Raw genomic sequence first — 25,194 nt, 5'->3', positions numbered from 1 at the left:
CCAGCGGTTGAACCTAGTACTTTGGAGCCTCAGATGTGAGAGTCTCTTTGCATAAACATTATGCTATCTACCCTGGCCTGCTCCCATTCTGTATTGCATCACACCCAGCACTTCTCTTTCATTTATTACACAAGACTGCACCCAGGAGGGGATAAAGGGAGGAGACAACCTGAGAACCTGTCACAGAAGTTTGCTGAACGGACATTGTGGGTTCTGAGTAGAAAACATACTGTCTGGAGGGATAAATAAGGACAAGTTTTTGTCTGTCAGGGAATATGTTCCATTATTTTAGTTAACTTCACAAGGGACTCAGCTACACATCTTAGTTAGCTTTTTTTTTTGAACATGTGCAAAGTGTGTGAGATATTTTCCCTTGAGCTTGCATTCCAACATGGGGTCCTATAGTTCCTCTGTTGTTTTACCAGTGGCCCGTTCTATACTGGGCGCAGAGCACACCCCTAGGAACTATTTCTTGGCTGAATAGGCTCCCAGAAACTATTGATTGAATGAGGACACGGAAGTGCAGGGAGTGGAGCAGAAAGGCAGGCAGGAATCAGAGCTGGTGGCCTGATTTCCTGGTCTGGAGCCAAGAATCACTTCCTGGCCTATGGGTTTTAACTTCCCCACCGCAGGCAAGAAAAGAGAGGACGCACTCGCAGGGACTTGACTTGGACCCAGTGGAGAGAGAAGGGAGCTCTCAGAAACCCAGATCCCAGCTGGGGGAAGCTAGCGTGTTTATGCAAGACAGACTCTTTTTTTTTTATTTTTTTTATTTAAGAAAGGATTAATTAACAAAACCATAGGGTAGGAGGGGTACAACCCCACACAATTCCCACCGCCCAATCTCCATATCCCACCCCCTACCCCGATAGCTTTCCCATTCTCTATCCCTCAGGGAGCATGGACCCAGGGTCATTGTGGGTTGCAGAAGGTAGAAGGTCTGGCTTCTGTAATTGCTTCCCCGCTGAACATGGGCGTTGACTGGTCAGTCCATACTCCCAGTCTGCCTCTCTCTTTCCCTAGTAGGGTGGGTCTCTGGGGAAGCTGAGCTCCAGGACACATTGGTGGGGTCTTCAATCCAGGGAAGCAAGACAGACTCTTAATGGTTGCGGCTCCACGGCCCCAGGTTCAGTCCCCCACACCGTCATAAACCAGAGCTGAGCAGTGCTCTGGTAAAAGCGCAAAGACAAGAAATGAAAAGCAGGTTCCCCGGACCGGGAAAAACCAGTGGCGAGGAGAAATCACACGCCACCCTCCCTCACCTGCCCCGCCTGAGGGCAACACTACATTTCCCAGTAGCCCCCGTGGCGCGCACGGCTCCCGCTACGTGGCTTGCACCTCCGCCGTCCACCCTCTGGGGGCGCTGCGCCGACCCCTCCGCCGCCCCGTAGAAATCTCCGCGGCCCCGGGGCCGTTTGCTTCCTGTTTGTCCGACAAGGAGACATGGCGGCGGCGCCGGCGGTGGCTGGGTCTGGACCCCGCCGAGGGCGACGGGCGGCGGCCACAGCGGCGGCTTGGGGCGGATGGGGCGGCCGACCGCGGCCGGGGAACATCCTGCTGCAGCTGCGGCAGGGCCAGCTGACCGGTCGCGGCCTGGTCCGAGCGGTGCAGGTACGGAGCCGGCCCGGAGGGGCGGGGCGCGGCGGGCCGGCGGGAGGGAGCTGGCGGGGGGAGGGCCGGGAGAGGCCGGTCCGGGCGGCCGCGCGACGGGCCCGACGCCCCTCTGGCCGCGGGGCCGCCCTGTGCGCTGCGGGGACGCTGTCAGCCGCCGGCGAGCCGGGCTGCGGGGCTCTGATGGCGCGTCCCAGCCCCGGGCCCAGCTCCCAGGTCCTGCCAGCCCCGCGCCACGTCTGCACGCCCGGGGGCACCGCGGGCGCCTTTCACTTGAACCTCCAGGGGCCTCGAGTTTCGGTGCCCCGTGAATGGGGCGGCGGGTCAGCCCCGCAGCCCTGCAGACGCTCCCCGCGCCTGTCACCGACGTCACCTCCCCGGAGGCCTCTTCCGCGACGCCCTGCGAGTCTCGCTCTGCCCACCCCCGGCCCTGGCCCCTCTCGCAGCCCGGCTGCATTGTTACTCGGGCGGCGCACCATTCCTTCTCGTCCACGTTACTTTCTGAAGTCAGAGGTCGCGTGTCTCGCGGCTGTCGCCCCCCTTTCTCTCGCCCGCGCCCCCCCCCCCCCCGGGCTGCGCTGCAGACAGGGCCGGGCGGCGTCTGGTGGACCCCCTAGAACGTCACGCCCAGAGCGAGGGTTCTGGAAGGCAGCCCTGCGTTCAAGCGCCTGCTCTCACGTCTTGGGGTGAATGCCCCGGTTTCCGCATGTGCACATGGGGAGAATTAGTGACCCAGGATCAGAGGAGACAGTTCTGTAAAAACGCTGAATGCATATCTGGTGTGTAGGGAGGGCAGAAGGTAACCGGTTAACGTTGATGCTGTTCTGCACATCTGTTCTGTAAATGGCATCTTCTGGGCCCAGGTGGTGGTGACGCACCTGGTTAAGTGCACACATCCCTGCGCGAGGACCCGGGTTCAACCCCCTGGTCTCCCTCCGCCTGAGGTGGGGGTGGGGGGAGCTTCACGAGTGGAGAAGCAGGGCTGCAGGTGTCTTGTCTGTCTCCCCCTCCCCTCTCATTTCTCTCTGTCTCTATCCAATAATAAAATAGGCATCTACTATGTGACCAGTATGGTTTTTATTTTTGTTTATTTTATTTATTTATTTATTTCCCTCCAGGGTTATTGCTGGGCTCGGTGATGAATCCACTGCTCCTGGAGGCCATTTTCCCCCCTTTTTGTTGCTCTAGTTGTTGCAGCCTCATTGCGGTTATTATTGCCATTGTTGACGTTGCTTTGTTGTTGGATAGGACAGAGAGAAATGGAGAGAGGAGGGGAAGACAGAGAGGGGGAGAGAAAGACACCTGAAGACCTGCTTCACTGCCTGTGAAGCGACTCCCCTGCAGGTGGGGAGCCGGAGGCTCGAACCGGGATCCTTACGCCGGTCCCTACGCTTTGCGCCACGTGCGCTTAACCCACTGCCACCGCCCGACCCCCTGATTTTTATTTTAATGAGAGACGGCCACCATTTTAGGGTACATTAGAATGAATAAAACCTCAGCTCCTCACATCATTCCTTCCTCCTCTATATTCCCAGGATTTATTTGGAAACATACCCATAATAGAACATTAACTTATAGACAGCTTTCACGTAAGGAACCTTTAATTTATTTATTTTAAAAAAATATGTTATTTTCTTTATTAATGAGAAAGATAGGACAGAGGCAAAAGAAGAACCAGATACCACTCTGGTATGTATGCTGCTGGGGATTGAACTCAGGACCTCATGTTTGAGAGTCCAATGTTTTATTTATTTATTTATTTATCTTTTATTTAAGAAAGGATAAATTAACAAATCCATAGGGTAGGAAGGGTACAACTCCACACAATTCCCACCACCCAATCTCCATATCCTACCCCCTTGCCTGATAGCTTTCCCATTCTCTATCCCTCTGGGAGCATGGACCCAGGGTCGTTGTGGGTTGCAGAAGGTGGAAGGTTTGGCTTCTGTAATTGCTTCCCCGCTGAACATGGGCGTTGACTGGTCAGTCAGTACTCCCAGCCTGCCTCTCTCTTTCCCTAGTAGGGTGGGTCTCTGGGGAAGCGGAGCTCCAGGGCACATTGGTGGGGTCTGCAGTCCAGGGAAGCCTGGCCGGCATCTTGATGGGATCTGGAACCTGGTGACTGAAAAGAGAGTTAACATACAAAGCCAAACAAATTGTTGAGCAGAGAGTCCAATGTTTTATCCACTGGGCCATCTCCCAAAGCCCATAAGAAACCTTTTAAAGGATCCACAAAGAACTAGTAAAAGTGGTGAGGATGGTGATAATATGTATATAAATACTTTTTTTTTTTTAAAAAAAACCAGTACACTGCTCAGCTCTGGCTTCTGGTGGTGTGGGGGATTGAACCTGGAACTTTGGAGCCTCAGGCATGACAGTCTTTTTGCATAACCATTATGTTATGTTATTTATGAGACAGAGCAGAAAGAAAAAAAAAAAGAACCAGAAATTACTCTGGTACATGTGCTGCCGGGGATTGAACTCAGGACCTCATGCTTGAGAGTCCAATGCTTTATTCCACTGCCACCTCCCAGACCAGACCACTATTATTATTATTATATTTATATTTATTGAATAGAGACAGCCAGAAATCAAGAGGGAAGGGGAGAGAGACAGAGAGACCTGCATCCCTGCTTCTCCACTTGTGAAACTTCCCACCTGCAAGTGGGGACTAGGGGCTTAAACCTAGGACCTTGCGCACTGTAATTTGTGTGCTCAACCCAGTGTGCCACCACCTGGCCCCTCCAACCACTTGTTTTTCCCCACCAGAGTACTGCTTATGGTGGTGTGGAGAATTGAACATGGGACAACTTTGAAGCCTCAGGCCTGAGAATCTCTTTGCGTAACCATTATTCTGTCTCCCTCGCCCGAGAAGCACACTATTTTTAACACAGTGAGGCAGTTTAGAATACTGTATTTGTTTCAGTACTATATGCTTTTGCATGGGAGGAGACTGAAGTTGCTCAGCTGATAGAAGACTGCTGGAGTGGGCTAGCAAAATAACTCACCTGGATAGTACACTTACTTTGCTATGCATGTGATCCGGGTTTGAGTCTGGCTCATCATATTGGAAGAAATCATATTGATTTCTTCTTTCCCTCACGCTATCATCTTGGAGCAGTGAAGGGGCAGGGAATAAAGGGAAGAAAGATGATTGCTGGGTTACTGCTATTATTATTATTATTATTTTTACCAGAGCACTTCTCAGCTCTGGTTTCTAGTAATGTAGGGGTTGGACCTAGACCCTCAGAGCCTCCAGCATCAGTCTTTTGCATACCATTATGCTATCTCAAGTTTTCTTTTTTTACCAGAGCACTGATCAGCTCTGGTTTATGGTGGTGCAGGGGATTGAACCTGTGACTTCGGAGCCTCAGGCATGACAGTCTGCTTGCATAACCATTATGCGCCCTCAAGTTTCCTTTTTTTTTTTTCTTTCTTTATTGGGGAATTAATGCTTTACATTCAACAGTAAATACAATAGTTTGTACATGCATAACATTCCCCAGTTTCCCATTTAACAATACAACCCCCACTATGTCATTTATCATCCTTCATGGACCTGTATTCTCCCCACCCCAGAGTCTTTTACTTTGGTGCAATACGCCAGTTCCATTTCAAGTTTTCTTGAGTGTGATTTAGTCTAGATGTTGTGGTGTAATTAGTTGAATATAGGTGTAGGAACCCCTCCAGAGGTTGAAATGGAAACACTTTTGTGAGGCTAACCTGAGGGTTTTCATTTTCCAAATGTATTCTTTCCTGTTAATTTTGTTGTAATCTTACCATTACTCTCTCCATTACAGAATAAATTATTTCCTCAGGTATTTGAATAACACTGAGTATGCCTGTTACCATGTGTTATATACTGGGAAAGATCAGATAAAATTTTCTTTTAAGTTTTTTTTTTTAATTGTTTATTAGCTAGAGACAGAGAAATTGAGAAGGGAGAAGGAGATTGAGAGGGGGAGAGAGACATCTGCAGCACTGCTTTACTGCTCATGAAGCCTCCCCTCTGCAGATGGAGACCAAGTTCTTGAACCTGGGTCCTTGCTTGCACGTTGTAGCATGTGTGCTCAACCAGGCACATCACCACCTATCTCTTGTTTTTTTTTTTTTCTTTTTTCCTCCCAGAAACTGAGTCAGATTACCTAAATTAGAACTGAAGCTTTGGTAATATGCTTTCCTTATACATTTGTTACTTTGAGCAAGAAAATTGATTGCTTTATGATTCAGTTTGTTTATTTGTAAAATAGGGATAATCATGAGACTAAGCCTGCAAAGGTTCATACATACATGCAAGTCTCTTAAAATGGTCTTCAAAGCAGAGTAAACATTCCATAAAGATTAGCAGGTTTTCTTTCTTTTCTTTTTCTTTTTTTTTTAACACTGCTCTAATGGATCTGTATTTCCATCCTGATTTCTCTGTTTAGTGCCAGATGGGTATCTTCAAATACCTTATTATCTCTGCTTAGCTGTCCGTGGGCATCTCAAACTTTTAATATGCTGAAGATAAAATTCCTGATTCCTCTTCCACCAAATCTGATTATCCCCAAGTGGGACTGGAGAAAGAAAGCCTGGTTAGAAAATCTGCCACATAGTTTATTAATTTTATTAGTGACTTAATACTGATTTACAAGACCATAAGATAGCAGGTATGATTTCACACCATTCTGAGACCAGAGTTCTTTGGCCCCATTCCCTTCATTGGAAACTGCAGTAGTTCTCCCAAGGTCACAGATATGGGTTGACTTTTATTTTTATAACTGTTTATCAGTATTTATATTTATCTTCTCTCTCAGGGTCCTGATGGAATTGGGTGGCCATAGTTTGTTTATTAAGATTTATTTATTTATTTTAATTTAAAAAAATTATCTTTATTTATTTATTGGATAGAGAAAGCCAAAAATCAACAAGAAGGGGGGTGATAGGGAGAGAGAAAAAAAAAGAGAAACACACATCTGCAGCCTTGCTTCACCACTTGCAAAGCTTTCCCCCTGAAGGTGGGGACTAGGGGCTTGAGCCCGGATTCTTGCACACTGTAACGTGTGCTTTCAACCAGGTGTGCCACCACCTAACCCCTAAGATTTACTTATTAACACAACAGAGAAGGTGAGTAAGAGGGAAGCAGAGAATCATTCTGGCATATATGTTACTGAGGATTGAACTCTGGACTCATCCTTGAGGGTCCCAAACTTTATCACTTCACCATCTCCTGGGCTGCCACATGATTTAGAATGGTCTGTCCTGCTTGGGGTTTTAGTGTGCCTTTTTTTGTTTCTGCTAGGTCTTCACCAGGCCAGGAGAGCATATCTTCAGATTTAATCCTTGATTGATACTGGGGGAGGATACATGAATAGCAGAGCAGTGCTGTGGTATCTCTCCCTATCTGTCTGAAATAAACAGTGAAAAAGTTGGCCTAGGATCAGTGAATTCTGGTTTGTGCATGTTCCTCCCAATGGCACAAAATAAAATTCATTGTTTACAACCCTACAGTTAGTCGCTGCACTTAGAATCAAATCCAAATTCCATAACCATGGGCATATAATATCATTAGAAGCAGAGGGAAGGAATAGACTAGGCAAATCTTAGACTTAAGGGCAGAGTTAACTCACATAGGATGTGACCCTACCACCCATGGTGACCCACTATCCCAGAATTCAGTTTGGTAGTTATAAACTAGGTTACAGCAACCTTGCTCTGTTCTCAGATGCCAACATTGCTTTCTTTGTGATTATTGGTATACTAAATTCTTATTTTCCATAAGATGGACCTTCCTCAAATTATTTTTGGGGACTGGGAGGTAGGTCACCCAGTTAGAGCATGTCCTTTACTATGTCTGAGGACCTAGTTTCAGCTTCAGCACCACATGGGAGAACCATGATTGGTCCCATGGGAGCTCCATGGGTGATAGAGCAGTACAGTGGTGTCTCCTCTGTCTCTTTAAGAAAAACAAAACAAAACACCAGGCCCTTGTAGGCTTCTCAGTGGTATTCACATGCATGAAGTACTAAGTTTATTCTTTATTCCCACCCTCATCATTTTATTGGGGAAACAGTGGTTTACAGAATGGTTGTTGACACATGGGTACAATTTCTTATCTTCCCATGACTCTAATAGGTATAGCTTTATTCTGAGCATCAGTATCTGAATAATGGGGTTTTATGACAAAATCTTTCTTTACCTGTCAGAAGTAATTTGATACTAAAAACTTTTATAAGGATATAAATTCTGACAAATTAAGAAGATCATTTTAGATTTTCGTAAAAGTGCTAGTTTTTCTTTTTTTTTCTGGATGTTTTTACCAGAATGCTGCTCAGCTTTGGCTTATAGTGGTGCTAGGGATTGAACTTAGGACCTTTGGTTCCTCAGGTATGAAAGGCTCTTTGTAGAGTCATTGTGCTGTCTCTCTAGCCCAAAATTGCTATTTTAGTTAAGAAATTATGTTAATTTTAACAGGATATTTTTATATTTACAGATCATAAAATTCACTTCTAATTATTGAAACAGGTATTCACTTGTTAACATTTGTTATCTGAATAGCATGGTATTCTACCTTCATCACTATATTTCAAGATGAAGATGTATTTGCAGTTAGATATTTTTAAAGATTTGTTTATTAATGAAAAAGAGAATATGTGCTGTTGTCGAATGAATACTGGATCTCCTACTTAAGGATCCAACGCTTTATCCACTGTACCACCTGTTGGGCCAAGACATTGTTTTGAGGCATTAGAAAATTTTTTTAAATTTATTCCCTTTTGTTGCCCTTGTTGAGACAAATTTATTATTATTATTTATTTATAAAAAGGAAACACTGACAAAAACCATAGGATAAGAAGGGTACAACTCCACATAATTCCCACCACCAGAACTCTGTATCCCATCCCCTCCCCTGATAGCTTTCCTATTCTTTAACCCTCTGGGAGTATAGACCCAAGGTCATTGTGGGATGCAGAAGGTGGAAGGTCTGGCTTCTGTAATTGCTTCCCCGCTGAACATGGGCGTTGGCAGGTTGATCCATACTCCCAGCCTGAGGCATTAGAAATTTTATACATAGGACTCAAGGAACAGAAATTTGTTAATGGAATTCAACTTGAAATTATTTAAAAAGAAAGCAATAAGGACAAAAAATAAGTCAGTGAAAATTAAATGTCATTAAAGAGGTTGACAGTTTAGGTAGTGGGATATAAGAGATTATCACTGTTATAAGCTGTTAAACCACAACTACTCAGAGAAAAAAAAACATATAACACATGCCAATAATTCCGGGTAGTGTTTCATCACACTACTTAGCTGTCCGCAAGTGGTCAGTTCGACTGCTAAACCACTTCTTTGACCCCTATTTTCTTTGCTGCATTGGAGAAAGTTTTGTTGCTGTGATATTTCTCCCACTGCTTCTCTGTTTGAGAAAGTTGCCTTGACATGAACAAACAGACAAACAAAATACTAGGTTAACTGTCAAAGACCTGGACATCAGAACAGAAACTCTAAAATCTTAATCTTTGTCTTACCTTCACAGGAAGCAGAAGGAAAAGTTTTAGGTGGGATAGGCCAGGAAGAGAGGTGAATACTGGATGACTCCATATGTAGGTGGAACTTGGGAGACAGACAGAACACGGTATGAAACTTGGTGAGGGCGGTGTACAGCATTAAAGCAAGGGATGCTGAAGAGGGAATGCAGTAGGGGGGATGGGGTCCTTGATGGAGAGGGGGGGACAAGAGTATGTAGCAGACACCTGTTACATAGAACTGGGAAATTATTGTGATGTAATTTATTAACAACCCCAATAAAGTTATAAAAAATAAAACCTATGTGATGGTCACATAACCACATATTTCTCAAAACATATCCCCTCCAGTAAGCAACTCATGATTGTAGTAGTGTTAGGATATAGAGGACTGTGGTTGTACTTATCCTCTTTCCCAACCTCTGTTTTCAGTCCTAATATGCTCTTTTATAGATTGTCACAAAAATGGAATCATACCATGTTTGACCTTTAGACAAAGATTTAGTTATTTATGAGAAAACCAGCACAGGCACTCTGGCAGATGTGGTGCCAGGAATGAACTTGGTACTTGACACCTGTAAGTCCTTTTTCTTTTCCACTCTACCACCTCCTGCCATATTTAGCCTTTTGGGTCTGGCTTCTTTCCCTAGTAATCAACATCCTATGGAAGTTTGCCTTGTGGGGTTGAGTGGTGGTACACCTGGCTGAGTACACACTTTACAGTGCTCAGGTACCCGAATTCAAGCCCCCAGTCCCCACCTGCAGAGGAGAGAAGCTTCATGAGTTTGGAAGCAGTGCTACAGGTCCCCTCTCCCCTCTTCCCCCCACCATCTTCCACTTCTTGCCCTCTCAATTTCTATCTCTACCCAGAATAAATAAAAATTTCCTTGTTTTTTGTATACTTTTAAATTATTTGAAATGTTCAGGCTCCTATCCCTTCTTTTAAATCTTTTTGGGAACAATCTCCAGTTTAAACTAGTCTTGTAGTCACTATGACAGTTATACAGCTGTTTCTTGGGATTTTACTTCACCAAAGTCCATGCATTTTGTTTCTCTCTCTCTCTCTCTCTCCCTCCCTCTCTCTCTCTCTCTCATATATTTTTATTTATTTTGGATAGAGAGGAACTGAGAGGGAAAGGGGAGATGGGGGATTGTGAGGTGGGGAGAGACACCTGCAGTATCGTATCAGTGCTTGTGATGCTTCCCTTCTGCAGGTGGGGACTGGGGGCTTGAACCTGGGCCCTTGTGCATTGTAATGTGTGCTCTCAACCAGGTGCACCACCACCAGGTCCCTTATCTATTGTTTTATTTAAATCCTCTTATTTCCTAAATTGTACCTTCCTTTTTCTTGGTGGAACATATTCTTTAGTGGTTTCCTAAGAGAGAGTTCATAGGAACTAACTTATTTTAAATCTTGCAAGTATGAAACTGGAGGGTGCTTAATGAGCCAGTAATTATGTTATGCTGAAATGGGACATATTCTAGATAAGCTCCCTAATTACTGAGAAAGGGGAGAGAAAGGCCAAACAAGGGAATTTTCTCTCTGTGGAACTTACTTTTGAGGTAGAAAGAGCTTTCCAGGTAAGAAAGACAGGAACCAGACATTTTAAGCAGAGGGGAAGCATTGAGAGAGAACATGCACAGTTGGACCCTAGCATGACATTGGGAAGGGGATGAAGCTCGAAAGGGAAGTAGGTGATAGACTATGCAGCATGTTATATCACAAATTAAGAAATTGGAGTTTTGGGAGTCAGGCAGTAGTACAGCGGTTAAGCGCATGTGGCACAAAGTGCAAGGACCAGCATAAGGATCCCGGTTCACGCCCTCGGCTCCCCACATGCCTGGAAGTCGCTTCACAAGTGGTGAAGCAGGTCTGCAGGTATCTATCTTTCTCTATCCCTCTGTGTCTTCCCCTCCTCTCACCATTTCTCTCTGTTCTATCCAACAACAATGACAACAACAACAATAATAATTACAACAATAAAATTAAAAGGGCAACAAAAAGGGAACATGAATAAATAAATATTAAAAAAAAAGAAATTGGAGTTTGTGCTTGAGGCTGTGGGAGAGCTTTTAAAGGTTTCTTTCTGGAAGAGACTTGGAAAGATACTTTTAAAATTTTTTCAATATTCCCTTTTTGTTGCCCTTGTTATTATTTTTTTTAATGTTGTAGTTATTCTTGTTGACATTGTTGCTGGATAGGACAGAGAGAAATGGAGAGAGGAGGGGAAGACGGGGAAAGAAAGACACTTGCAGACCTGCTTCACCACTTGTGAAGCGACTCCCTTGTAGGTGGAGAGTTGGGGACTTGAACCTGGATCCTTACGCCAGTCCTTGTGTTTTGTGCCACCTGCGTTTAACCTGCCGCGCTACCGCCCGTCTCCCTGGAAGAGACTTTTGAATTACCTGTCCTGGGTGCGTTTGGGAGGCAGCTGCTTTTGTTTGCTATATATGCTAGTAGTCTTTTCTCAGTAATAAAATGTCCATTTTCTTTTATTCACAGTTCTCTGAGACCTTTTTGAAGGAGAGGGACAAACAGTCCAAATGGAGTGGAATTCCTCAGCTGCTGTTTAAGCTATATACAACCAGCCACCTCCACAGTGACTTCACTGAGTGCCAAAAGATCCTCAAGGTAACACTTAGGGACTCTGCAGGAATTATATTCAGGGTCTCTAGGTGAAACAAGATTATGTCTTTTATTCTCTTTCAGTCTTCTTTTTAAAACCATGCCTGTTGGGAGTCAGGCGGTAGCACAGCAGGTTAAGCGCAGGTGGCGCAAAGCACAAGGACCAGCATAAGGATCCTGGTTCGAGCCCCTGGCTCCCCACCTGCAGGGGAGTCGCTTCACAGGTGGTGAAGCAGGTCTGCAGGTGTCTGTCTTTCTCTCCCCCTCTCTGTCTTCCCCTCCTCTGTACATTTCTCTCTGTCCTATCCAACAACAACAATAATAACTACAACAATAGAAAAAAAAACAAGGGCAACAAAAGGGAATAAATAAATGAATAAATATAAAAAAAAACATGCCTGGTATGTAACTAAGTACTCATACCAGGCCCATACATATTAAGCATTAAATAAGTAACAATTACTCTTATTATTATTGCAACTTTCTTTTTTTTTTTTTTTTGCCTCCAGGGTTATTGCTGGGGCTCAGTGCCTGCACTATGAATCCACTGCTCCTGGAGGCCACTTTTTTCCCCCCTTTTGTTTTCTTGTTGCTTATCGTTCTTTTTGTTATTGCTGTCGTTATTCTTGGATAGGACAGAGAGAAATCAAGAAAGGAGGGGAAGACGGGGAGAGAAAGATAGACACCTGCAGACCTGCTTCGCTGCTCGTAAGGCAACCTCCTTACAGGTGGGGAAGCCAGGGTTTGAACTGAGACCCTTATGCCAGTCCTTGCGCTTTGCCCCACATGCACTTAACCTGCTGTGCGACTATCCGGCCACCCTGACTCTTTTTTTTTTTTGCCTCCAAAAAAATAACCTCCAGGGTTATCGCTGGGGCTTGATGCCTGCACTACGAATCCACTGCTCCTGGAGGCTATTTTTTTCCATTGTGTTGCCCTTGTTGTTTATTGTTGTTGTTGTTGCTATTGCCACTGTTGTTGTTGGAGGACAGAGAGAAATCAAGAGAGGAGGGGAGACTAAGAGGGGGAGAGAAAGACAGACCTTGTGAAGTGGACACCCCCCCACCCCCGCAGGTGGGGAGCCAGGGGTTCAAACCAAGATCCTTACTCCGGTCCTTGTGCTTCATGCCATGTGCGCTTAACCTGCTGCACGGTCGCCCGGCCCCCTATTGCAAGTTTTTTTTTTTAAATAATTATTTTCCCTTTTGCTGCCCTTTTTTTTTTTTATTGTTGTTGTTGTAGTTTTTATTGTTGTTGTTATTGATGTCATTATTGTTAGATAGGACAGAAAGAAATGGAGAGAGGAGAGGAAGACATGGGGAGAGAAAGATAGACACCTGCAGACCTGCTTCACCACCTGTGAAGCAACTCCCCTGCAAGTGGGGAGCCGGGGTCTTGAGCTGGGATCCTTTCTCCGGTCCTTGCACTTTGCACCACGTGTGCTTAACCTGTTGTGCTACCGCCCCATCCCCTATAACAGATTTTCTCTTAAGATTTTTTTTCTATTCTCTTCTATATGAGCAAATGACTTTTTTTTTTTTGGCCTCCTTTGCCCTCCCTACTAGAGAACCACTACTCTGTATCTAGTGTAGGGATAAAGTAACATAGGTTGTAAAGAGTTAAAAGTACTAAATACCACAAATGCGTTACAGATTGGCGTATTCAGAGGTGTATCAGGCTGAGAGGAATTGGGGAAAGACTTTAGAAGGAAGTGACATTTAAACAGTATTTGGGTTATCTGTTGCTATAGAATCAGCCATCCCTAGAAAGATTTGCGAGCAGTGAAGCAGGGCTGCAGGTTCCCTGCCCCACCCCCCATCTTCCCCTTTCCCTCTTTCTGGCTATCTCTGTCCAACAAATAAAGATAATAAAATAATAATAAAAGAATCAGCTACCCCCAAACTTAGTAACTTGCAATAGTAGCCACCATTTCTCTCTTTCACCCTTTCCCTTTGTTCCTCATTCTGCTTTTTAGAAGTGTGCCTGGTAATTTAGCTGATGTAGTGATTCTTTAGTTTTGTATAGTGTTGGGTGGGATCTTAAGACATCAGAAAAGTGAAAATGACTTCACTTACATGCCTGCTAGGTAGTTGCTGTCTGTCAGCTAGACATCATTTAAAGATAATCAGGTCCTAAGTTCTCATCATCATAGTCTCTATCTCTGTCATATTTCTCACATGGTGATTGAGTTCTAAGACAGCAAAAGCTATCTCTGCCATTATTAAGACTTGGGCCAGAAAGAGCATAAATATCATTCCTATCATGTTCTGAGGTTGAAGCAAATCACACTGATCCCAATTCAGTGTGGGAGAATGTTCTGCAGTAATCTGAATGCCAGGAAGTCTGACTATGGGAGGCTGTCTTTGTTCTTAGGGAGATTCACACGACTGTCAGATAGGTATTTTGCTGTCTGGTTTATGTTGTGTATTAAAACTGATTGCCTCTCTGTATTCATTTTTTAAACTAGGAAATTTCTCCCCTTCTCTCCATGGAGGCTATGGCATTTGTTACTGAGGAGAGGAAACCTATCCAAGAAGCCACTTATCCAAATACATATATTTTCGACTTGTTTGGTGGTGTTGATGTAAGTAGTTATTTATTACTGTTACTATAATTACTGCTTCTACTAAATGACTTGTGAATTTAACTTTTTTTTACCAGAGCACTACTCAGCTCTGACTATGATGGTGCAGGGGATTGAACTTGGGACTTGTAGAGACTCAGGCATGAGAGTCTGTGTGCATAATAACCATTACGCTATCTACCCCCACCCAAGAATTTAACTCTTGTGCCAGAAAACACTTCAGATTTTAGGGAAAGCAAGTCGGAATTGTAATCTTTAGCTTTTACTCTTTACTTAAATTTATGTCATGCAGGAGTGTGAACACAGGGCCTCACACAGTGTTGGACAGTAAGACTTGTGCTTTACCATCCTGAGAAGGGAACATGACACAAAATGAAAGGTGTGTCTTCCCACCTAGAAGTGACATACCTATATAAAAGTACACTGCTCCTTACTTTGCTCTTCCCATGTAATTCTGTAGCTATATGTAGAATAATATAATTATACCATAGTTGATTTACTCAGGCCCCAGTTGATGAGCGTTTAGAATTTTCTCACATCTTTGCTGTTATAAGCCAGGTTGCATAAAAAGTTTTTGTCCTTTTGTGTACGTATGAGTTTATCCTTTTCAGATCAAAGCATATGTGTCTCTTATTGACTATAAACTTATTGATATACTTGAGGTTTTTATCAGTAACAAAATGTTTAGAATGTCTGTTTATCCACACCCACTTGTTTGTTTTATGGATTTTGTTATTAAAAATGTAACTTGGATACAAAATAACTATATCCATATAACCAGAGGATAAATTGACCTTTGTCACTGCCATTTAAAACACAAAGTAGAACATTACCATCACTTAGTAACTTCTTTCACCAAATAGTCTGTTTTAAGTTTTTTTTTAATTTTTTTTTTTAATATTTATTTATTCCCTTTTGCTGCCCTTGTTATTGGTTTATTGTTGTAGTTATTGTTGTTGTTATTGGTGTCGTCTTTGTTGGATAGGACAGAAAGAAATGGAGAGAGGAGGGGAAGACAGAGGGGGAGAGAAAGACAGACACCTGCAGACCTGCTTCACCGCCCGTGAAGCGACTCCCCTGCAGCTGGGGTGCCGGGGGCTCTAACCGGGATCCTTACGCTGGTCATTGCGCTTTGCGCCACGTGCACTTAACCCACTGCGCTACCACCCGACTCCCCTGTTTTAAGTTTTTAAGTATTTTCATTATGTAGTAAGTAAGTATGAGGAAGCATGGTGTCTCTTCATTGTTTAACAGCTTTATTGAGATAGTTTACATTTCATATAGTTGGCCCTCTTAAAGTGTACAGTAAAGCCTGGAGAGATAGCATAATGGTTTTGCAAAAGACTTTGTCATGCCTGAGGCTCTTGAGTTCCCAGGTTCAATACCTAGCACCACCATACACCAAAGCTGAACAGTGCTCTGGTTTTTCTGTGACTTTCTCTTTGTGTATCTCATTAAAATAAAATAAATATTTTCAAGTTTCTTAAAACAAACAAAAAAACAGTGAAGGGGCCGGGTGGTGGCACATCTAATTGTTACAGTGCACGAGGACCCAGGTTAAACCCCCAATCCTCACCTTCAGGGGGAAAGCTTTGTGAGTGGTGAAACACTGTTGCAGGTCTCTCTCTGTCTCTCTCCCTCTTTGTCCCCCCTTTCCATCTCAATATCTGGCTGTGTCTATCCAATAAATAAAGATAATAAAAAAAAACTAAAAAAAAAAAAAAAACTAAAAAGAAAAAAAAACAGTGCCTACAGTGCTCATGAAAGTCTGTTGATGAACTATACAGAGGTAAAGACTCAAATTAAAAGTCAGCCAAGGGGGCAGGGTGGTAACACAGCAGGTTAAGCACACATAGCACAAGGTGAAGGACCTGTACAAGGATCCCAGTTCGAGCCTCCAGCTCCCCACCTGCGGGGAGGTTGCCTCACAAGCAGTGAAGTAGGTGTGCAGGTGTCTATCTTTCTCCTTCTCCATCACCTCTCCCCTCTCAGTTTCTCTCTGTCCTATCCAAAAAATCAAAAAAATGGTTGCAGAAGCAGTGGATTCGTAGTGCAGGCACTGAGCCCCAACGATAACCCTGGAGGCAAAATAAAAATAATAAAAATGTTTCTCATTTTATCCTATACTCTAAAGATGTATTCTTTTTGGAGGGGATTAATGGTTTAAAGTGCAGTACTGGGTATAATTTCTAATTTCTGTATCCATCATGCAACAGGACCTCAAGGTTTCCTCTACCTTTATCTTTCCTTCCCCAAAATCCTTTGCTTTGGCACAGTGCACCACATCCAGTCCAAGTTTTGCTTTTTTTTTTTTTTTCTTATTTTATTTTTTATTTTACCAGATTCCTGTTCAGCTCTGGTTTATGGTGGTATGGGGGATTGAACCTGGGATGTTAGCACCTCAGGCATTAGAGTCTATTCATGTAACCATTATGCTGTCTACCCCACCCTGTCCTTATTTCTTAAATTCCACATATAAGTGAGATCATTCGGTATTTGTCTTCTAATGCCATCAGAGACAAAGAGAGAGAAGAGAGTAGAGGAGAGACCACGGCACCAAAGCATCCTTCAGTATAGTGGGTGCTGGGCTCAAACCTGGGTCACACACATGTCAAAGCAACACGCTGTCTGAGCTACTTCACTGATGTGAGTGTATGTGTGTGTTTCTTTTTAAAGATTTGTTTATGAAGGAAAGTGAAATGAGAGAGCAAGAGCACCACCTTGGCACATGTGATGCCAGGAATTGAACTCCGGACCTCACACTTGAAAGTCCAACATTTTATGCATTCTACCTCCTCCCAGGCTGCTATTCCTTAATTTATACACAGCATTGCCACTCCTCAGCTGCCCCAGGCTCTGTGGCATTTGCTTATTGGTGAGCTAAAGGGACCATCTTTACTTCAGAGTCACTAGTTAAAGAGTTTATAATTCTTTTTTTTTTTTTTTGCCTCCAGGGTTATTGCTGGGGCTCGGTGCCTGCACCATGAATCCACCGCTCCTGGAGGCCATTTTTCCCCCTTTTGTTGCCCTTGTTGTTATAGCCTTGTTGTGGTTATTGTTGTTGTTGTTGATGATGTTGTTCATTGTTGGATAGGACAGAGAGAAATGGAGAGAGGAGGGGAAGACAGAGAGGGGGAGAGAAAGATAGACACTTGCAGACCTGCTTCACAGCCTGTGAAGCGACTCCCCTGCAGGTGGGGAGCAGGGGGCTCGAACCGGGATCCTTACGCTAGTCCTTGCACTTTGTGTCACGTGTGCTTAACCCGCTGCACTACTGCCTGACCCTTGAAGAGTTTATAATTCTTACCAGAAACAACCAAGTGTTCTTATGAGAGGGGAAAAATAACTCTCTCTCTTCCTCTTTCTCTCTCTCTAGCCTGATGTGTATTAGCAGTGAAAATCTTAACTTTCTGTAGCAGGGATTTGCACCATCTTGGGGACAACAACTTTTGACTTATATCATTTATTATTATTATTATTATTGGATAGAGAGAGATGGAAGGGGGGACCTGCAACCCTGCTTCACCACTCGTGAAGCTTTCCCCCTGCAGGTGGGGACCAGAGGCTCAAACCTGGATCCTGTAGTGTGTGTGCTTAACCAGGTGTGCCACTGCCTGCCCCCCAGTTTTTGATTTTTATGAGCCACTGTCTTTTCTGCTTTGAGTAAGTTACCTTTGACAGGAATCTTAGTCTGCTCACAAATACAGTTTTTGGGGCATTCTGGTCCTTAGTTGTATACATGTATTCTTGCTGAATTTCTTTCCTTTCTTGCTCCCAAAGGTATTTTCGAAAACAACTGGTAATTTTTTCATATGCCAATTCCTAGCAAATAACCCCTCTCTTTAGTATGCAGCTTAGAGCTTAGCTATATTGGATTGATCAGCCACACTTGTGGCTAGACTGCTCCTCAGCTTGAGCAAACTACTAACATGATAGTGGAAAGTTCCTCCAGAGTTTGTGAAGCCATAATGTCTACAGGGTTAGATTGGAGTACAGCATGCCCATACTAAGAGTTTCTCTGTAAATCAAGTGATTGTAAAGACCATGACAGACTGAAGAAGAATGTACCTGCCTCTCTGGAGAAAAGACTTCTGTAGATACTTTATAGAATAATGTTGTCTTGAGAGATGTGGGAATAGGGGTCGGGTGGTGGCACACCTGGTTGAGCACACGTTTCAATGTGCAATGACCTGTGTTCGAGACCGTACCTGATCCCTACCTGCAGGGGGAAAGCTTTGCAATTGGTGAAATAGTGCTGCAGGTGTCTCTGTGTCTCTGTATCTCCCCCTTCCCTCTCGATTTCTGGCTGTTTCTATCCAATAAATAAAGATAATAATAAAAAAAGGTGATGTGGGAAACTGAATTCACCCAGCTTTTCAGTAGGTATAAACAAAATAAAATATACTGGTGGGGTTGGTGTACTGCACCAAACGAAAAGACTGGGGTTGGGGGAGGGTTCAGATCCTGGAACATGATGTCAGAGGCAGACCTAGAGGGGGTTGCATTGTTATATGGAAAACTGAGAAATGTTATACATGTACAAACTACTGTATTTTACTGTCAACTGTCAGCCACTAATCCCTCCAATAAAGGGAAAATTTTAAAAATATATACTAGTGGACCATGGCTTGACATTCAAAGACTTAAAAATTTATTGTCATAGTTCACCTTCCATTTGAAGTGAAATTGTTTTAAATAGTCCATAGAATGAGCATTTTACATCATTCTTGAATGACTGAAAAATAGGGCATCTTTTTTGAAAAACATTTGTGTGGTATATTAAGACCTTAAATATCATTACTCATTTTGCCATATTATTAGTGTAACATGTATAAAGATTAAAGGAATCCATCAGGAGAAGGTAATGGTTATCCCATCTATTTGGTTGAATTTTATGCAACATAAATAATAGTATTAAAGTTAATCATATTGGGTTGTTGGAAAAGCCATGACACATTTTTTGCACAGAAAAACATAAAAAATACTTCATGACTTTTCTGACAGCCCATTGAGATAGTGTAATTCCTTTTTCTTTTTTTTCTTTTTTTTTTTTTGCACTGCTCAGCTCTGGCTTATGGTGGTGCTGGGGATTGAACCTGGGACTTTGAAGCCTCAGACATGAGAGTCTGTTTGCATAACCATTATGCTATCTAGCCCTACCCTACTGTAAATAAATAAATAAATAAATAAATATAATTTATTTATTAATGAGAAACATAGGAGGAGAGAGAAAAAGCCAGACATCACTCTGGTACATGTGCTGCCGGGGATTGAACTCAGGACCTCATGCTTGAGAGTCCGATGCTCTTATCCACTGTGCCACCTCCCAGACCACCTTACTGTAATTCTTCAAGAAGGCTACAAAATAAAAGATAGGGGAGTCGGACAGTAGCGCAGCAGGTTAAGCGCACGTGGTCTGGGAGGTGGTGCAGTGGATAAAGCAGTGGACTCTCAAGCATGGGGTCCTGAGTTCAATCCCTGGCAGCACATGTACCAGAGTGATGTCTGATTCTTTCTCTCTCTCTCTCTCTCCTCTCTTTCTCATAAATAAATGAAATCCTATTAAAAAAAAAAAGAAATTAAAGACAAACTAAAGAACAGAAACACACCAAAAAGACACTAGTTGATAGATCCACATGATTAATATTGTTAAGATGGTAATACTTAGATTGCCATTCAGAATTAATGCAATTCCTGCCAAAATTCAAGATGATTTCATTTTACTTATTTATTTTTCAAACCATTTTTTATCTTTATTTTTTTGTTTGTTTCTTTGTTTTTTACCAGAGCACTGATTAGCTCTGGCATGTGGTGTGTGGTGTGGTGGATTGAACCTGGGATTTTGGAGCCTCAGGTGTGAGAGTCTCTTTACATAAGACTTTTGAATGATCTTTTTTTTTTTTTAATAATTGTTAAAAATGTTTTTATTTATTACTAGATAGAGTCAGAGAGAAACTAACTGAAAGGAGAAGTGGAGATAGGGAGAGAGGCATAGAGACACCTGCAGCACTGCTTCACCTCTTGTTCAGGGGCTTGAACCTGAGTCCTAGTGCACTGTAGTGTGTGTGCTTAACCAGTTGCACCACTGCCTGCCCCGCCCCCTTTTTAAATTTGTGATGGTTAGTGGCTTAACAAGATTGTGAGATTACAGGGTACAGTTTTACATCATACCAACCACCAAGATTCTGTACCCCCACCCTTAAAAATAACAATTGTGGTTCTCGTAAGGTCTTAGAAACCGGTTTTTTTTTTTCTTGTTTTGCTTTGCTTTGTTTTTGCAAGTTTATGTGTCTCAGTTCTTTAGATTCCACATTTGAATGAAAACATCTGGTAGTTGTCTTTAATCTCCTTATTTTGCTAAACATAACCACCTCCAGTTTCATTCATTTTGCTCCAAAGAACACAACAATGTCTAGTATTCTGTGAAGTATGTATCACATAGCTTCTTTAGACAGTCATCTGTTGATGGGCATTTAGGCTGCTTCTACTCTTTGGCTCTTGTGAATATGCAGCTGTGAATATAGGGGTGCATATGTCCCTATGAGTTAGTGTTTCCATGTCCTTTGGATAAATCCTTAAAAGTGGTATTGCTGGATCATAATTCCTTTTTTGCTTTTGTTTTTTAATTTTTAAAATAATTTTATTTTGGGTAGAGACAGAAATAGAAGGAAGTGGGAGGTAGAGAGGAAAAGAAAGGCACCTAGAGCACTGCCTTAATACTTATGAAGCTTCCCTCCTGTAGGTGGGGACTGGGGGCTTGAACCCAGGTCCTTGTACACTGTAATGTGTGCACTCAACCAGTTGTACCACCACCTTCTATTTGTTTAAGGACTGTCCTTACTGCCTTCCAAAGGGGCTGCACCAGTTTGCATTCCCACCAGCAGTGTAACAAAATCCCTTTTACTTCACAACCTTGCCAACACCTGTCATTTCCTGTTTTGTTGATGTAGGCCATTCTCACAGCTGTGAAGTGGAATTTCAATGTAGTTTTAATTTGCATTTCTCTAATGAGTGAAATGAAGTATTTCTTCATTTATCTGTGGACCCTGTATATCTCTTCTTTAGAAAACTGTTCAGTTCTTTGACATATTTTTATTGGGTTATTTATTTTGAGCTGTACCAGTTATTTTCTTTTTTGTACCAGTTCTTTGTAGATGTTTGATATCAGTCATTTGTCAGATATGTGATACATAAATATCAAGATTTCATTTTAGAAAACGAACTGGGGTTGGGTGGTGGCACACCTGGTGGAGCACACTTGTTACAATGCACAAGGGCCCAGGTTTGAGCCCCCAGTCTCCACCTGCGGGGGAAAGCTTTGCAAATGGTAAAGCAGGGCTGCAGGTGTCTCTCTGTCTCTCTCCCTCTGTTTACCTTTCCCTCTCCATTTCTGGCTGTCTCTATCCCATAAATAAAGATAATAAAAAAGTTTTTTTAATATTTATTTATTCCCTTTTGTTGCCTTTTTTTAAAAAAAAATTTATTTATTCCCTTTTGTTGCCCTTGTTGTTTTATTATTGTCGTTGTTGGATAGGACAGAGAGAAATGGAGAGAGAGAGGGGGAGAGAAAGATAGACACCTACAGACCTGCTTCACCACCTGTGAAGTGACTCCCCTGCAGGTGGGGAGCCGGGTCCTCGAACCAGAATCCTTAGGCCGGTCCTTACGCTTCATGCCACATGCACTTAACCCACTGTGCTACCTCCCGACTCCCCCAAAAAAAGTTTTTAAAAAAGAAAACAATGAACTGATGCTGAAATTAACAGTCTTCCTGTATATGAAACGTGCTCTAATGCAGAATCACCTCCCCACCCCAATTTTAGTTATTTTTTTCAGTTGTTATATTATTATCATTGTCATCATTATTTTTTACCATCCCATCCATGGAGTTTTGTCTGTCTTGTCTTTGTTGCTTTCTCCTGTTGTACTAAGGATCAAACCCTGTGCCTCACACATGTAAGGGACGTGCTTTACTTTTGAGCCACCTCCCTGAGCCCCTCTTTTTATGTTTTAATAAAGGAATTTACATTTTAGTAAAATTTTAATAAATGTCTCCCTAAACTCTACATTGTACCTTAAAGTGTTTCTTTTTCTTTTGATTTTTAAAAATATTTTATTTAATGAGAGAGCTACAGAGCAACACCAAAGCATTGCTGAGCTCTGACTTATGGTGGTGCTGGGGATTGAACCTAGAAACTTGTAGCCTCAGGCATGAAAGTCTTTTGCATCACCATTATGCTATGTCCCCTGCCCAATCTTGTGATTTTTCCTGTGAGCTATTCAATAATTAGAATTTTTTTATTCCCCGCCAGAATCTCACGAGGGCTTCATGGCATGCACTAACTATTCCACTCCTCTCAGCAGGTTTTTTTTTTTTTCTTCTTCTTCAGATAAAAAGGAAAGAGAGAGAACATGAAGACACACCACGGCATTCTTACTATTCATGTAGCTTCCTTTTTGCTTGTTGCACCCATGTGATAGACAGTTGGAGGCTTGAGCCCTGGTCATCAGGCAAGGCAAAGTCTGTGCTCCACTGATGAACGGATATCTCTTGACCCTTGGAATGTGTTTACTATCCACATTTATGAATTTCCAAATTGATTTCTAATTTTATTCCATTGTGATCACAGGTCATACTTTGTATATTCAGTCTTTCATAACTGTAATACTGAGACTTGTGGTCCAGCATATACTCTGTCTTGGAGACTCTTCCATCTGTGTTGAAATAGAATGTGTATTCTGCAGTTGCTAGACAGTCTTTTATAGGTCTCTGTGGTATCTGTTAGATCTTGTGTTTTGTTTTTTTATTTCTTTGCTGATACATATTTGTCTATTCATTATTGAAAGCAGGGTATTCATGCTGCCAACAGTTATTTTTGAATTGTTTTATTTCCTTCAATTCTAACAGCTTTTTTCTTCATGTATTTTGATACTTTTAAAAATATTTATTTATCTATTTATTTTCCCCTTTGTTGCCCTTGTAGTTTTATTGTTGTAGTTATTGATGTCGTTGGATAGGACAGAGAGAAATGGAGAGAGGAGGGAAAGACAGAGGGGGAGAGAAAGACACCTGCAGACCTGCTTAACCTGTGTGCTACCGTAGGACCCCTGTATTTTGATACTTTGTTGGGTGCAAACATGTTTATAACTGTTACATACCATTATGGTGGATTGACCCTTTTATTACAGACTGCCCTTTGTTTCAAAAGAATGGGTTTTTAAATAAATGCTTCTTTTAAATAGTTTAAACAAGATTGTATGTTGTATTAACGTGTAAATAAGGTAAAAAAAAAATGAATACATATTTACCCACAGTCCCTGTAGATAGAAATCAGTTTATAGGGAGTCGGGTGGTAGCACAGCGGGTTAAGCATACGTGGTACAAAGTGCAAGGACCAGCACAAGGATCCCGGTTCAAGCCCCTGGCTCCCCACCTGCAGGGAAATCGCTTCACAAGCAGTGAGGCAGATCTGCAAGTGTCTATCTTTCTCTCCCCCTCTCTCTCTGTCTTCCCCTCCTCTCTGCATTTCTCTCTTTCCTATCCAACAACGATGACACCAATAACAACTACAGCAACAATAAAAAGTCAACAAGGGCAACAAAAGGGAAAATAAAAAAAAATAAATCAGTTTATAGTGCAATCTCTGAGATTATTCTTAAGAGATTGTATGTTTATAAAATAACAATGAATTTTTTTAAGCAAAAGAGGAATGTAGTGATAATGTACTACACTTAAAAAAAAAAACTTAAAGGGAGTCGGGTGGTGGCACAACGGGTTAAGCGCACATGGCACAAATCGCAAGGACCTGCATAAGGATCCCAGTTCGAGCCCCCGGCTCCCCACCTGCAAGGGAGTCACTTCACAAGCGGTGAAGCAGGTCTGCAGGTGTCTGTCTTTCTCTCCCCCTCTCTGTCTTCCCCTCCTCTCTCCATTTCTCCCTGTCCTATCCAACAACAACGACATTAATAACCACAACAATGTTAAACAACAAGGGCAACAAAAGGGAAAATAAATAAATAAATAAATAAATATTAAAAAAAAAACACAACTTAAAGCCCCAGGCTCGAGCCCCCGGCACCCCACCTGCAGGTGGAGGTCACTTCACAAGCGGTGAAGCAGGTCTGCCAAGGTTTCTATCTTTCTCTCCCCCTATTTGACTTCCCATCCCTCTGTATTTATCTCTGTCCTATCCAACAATGACAACATCAATATCAACAATAATAATTACAACAATAAAAAAAAAAAAACAAGGGCAACGAAAGGTGGAAAAAAAGCAAATAAAAAAAATTTTAAAAAAACCAAAAAACTAAAGCCATGCTGTAGCTCAGAGATTATCAAGTATAGTGTATTTATTGTATTTACTTTCCGTTTGTTGTGTTTATTTACTGTTTTAAAATATTTTATTTATTTATTACTGAGAAAGATAGGAGAGAGAGAGAGAGAAAGAACCAAACATCACTCTGGTAACGTGGTGCCAGGGATTGAACTCAGTCAGGACCTCATGCTTGAGAGTCCAGTGCTTTATCCACTGCACCATCTCCTGGATCACTCTGATATGTTTATTATTTCTTCTTCTTCTTCTTCTTCTTCTCCTCCTCCTCCTCCTCCTCCTCCTCCTCCTTCTCATTATTATTATTATTATCATCATCATCATCTTACCAGAGCACTTTTCACCTCTCTTTTATGGTGGTGCTGAGGATTGAACCTGAGACAGTAAGTGACTCAGCTGGGATTAGAACCCAAGTTTCCTGACTCTTGGTATAGTGCTTATTCTCCTGAATTCACTGTTTTTTTGTTTGTATTAGGTACAGGGGAACCTTTTAGTATAATGACAGGCATTTAGGTCCTGACAAAGACCTTGTCATGA

The 25,194-nt window shown here is 42.5% G+C and overlaps 1 protein-coding gene across 3 annotated transcripts in view; it reads left to right on the top strand.

Moving 5' to 3' along the window:
• Nucleotides 1–1,383: 1,383 nt before the first annotated feature.
• Nucleotides 1,384–25,194, top strand: part of TRPC4AP (transient receptor potential cation channel subfamily C member 4 associated protein) — a 73,809-nt gene continuing 49,998 nt past the window's right edge. For 2 of the 3 annotated variants that reach the window (XM_007522655.3, XM_060188749.1), the window contains exons 1-3: nt 1,384–1,611; nt 11,620–11,748; nt 14,210–14,326. In XM_007522655.3, the coding sequence (XP_007522717.1) occupies nt 1,444–1,611; nt 11,620–11,748; nt 14,210–14,326 (414 nt within the window). In that variant the 5' untranslated portion in view covers nt 1,384–1,443. The remainder of the gene's footprint in view (nt 1,612–11,619; nt 11,749–14,209; nt 14,327–25,194) is intronic. The other variant, XM_007522654.3, reaches the window with a different exon arrangement.

The sequence above is a fragment of the Erinaceus europaeus genome, chromosome 1 (genome assembly GCF_950295315.1).
Source record: "Erinaceus europaeus chromosome 1, mEriEur2.1, whole genome shotgun sequence".
Lineage (NCBI taxonomy): Eukaryota > Metazoa > Chordata > Mammalia > Eulipotyphla > Erinaceidae > Erinaceus > Erinaceus europaeus.
The sequence above is the reverse complement of the archived record's forward strand: the minus strand, read 5'-3'. Positions and strand labels throughout refer to the sequence as shown.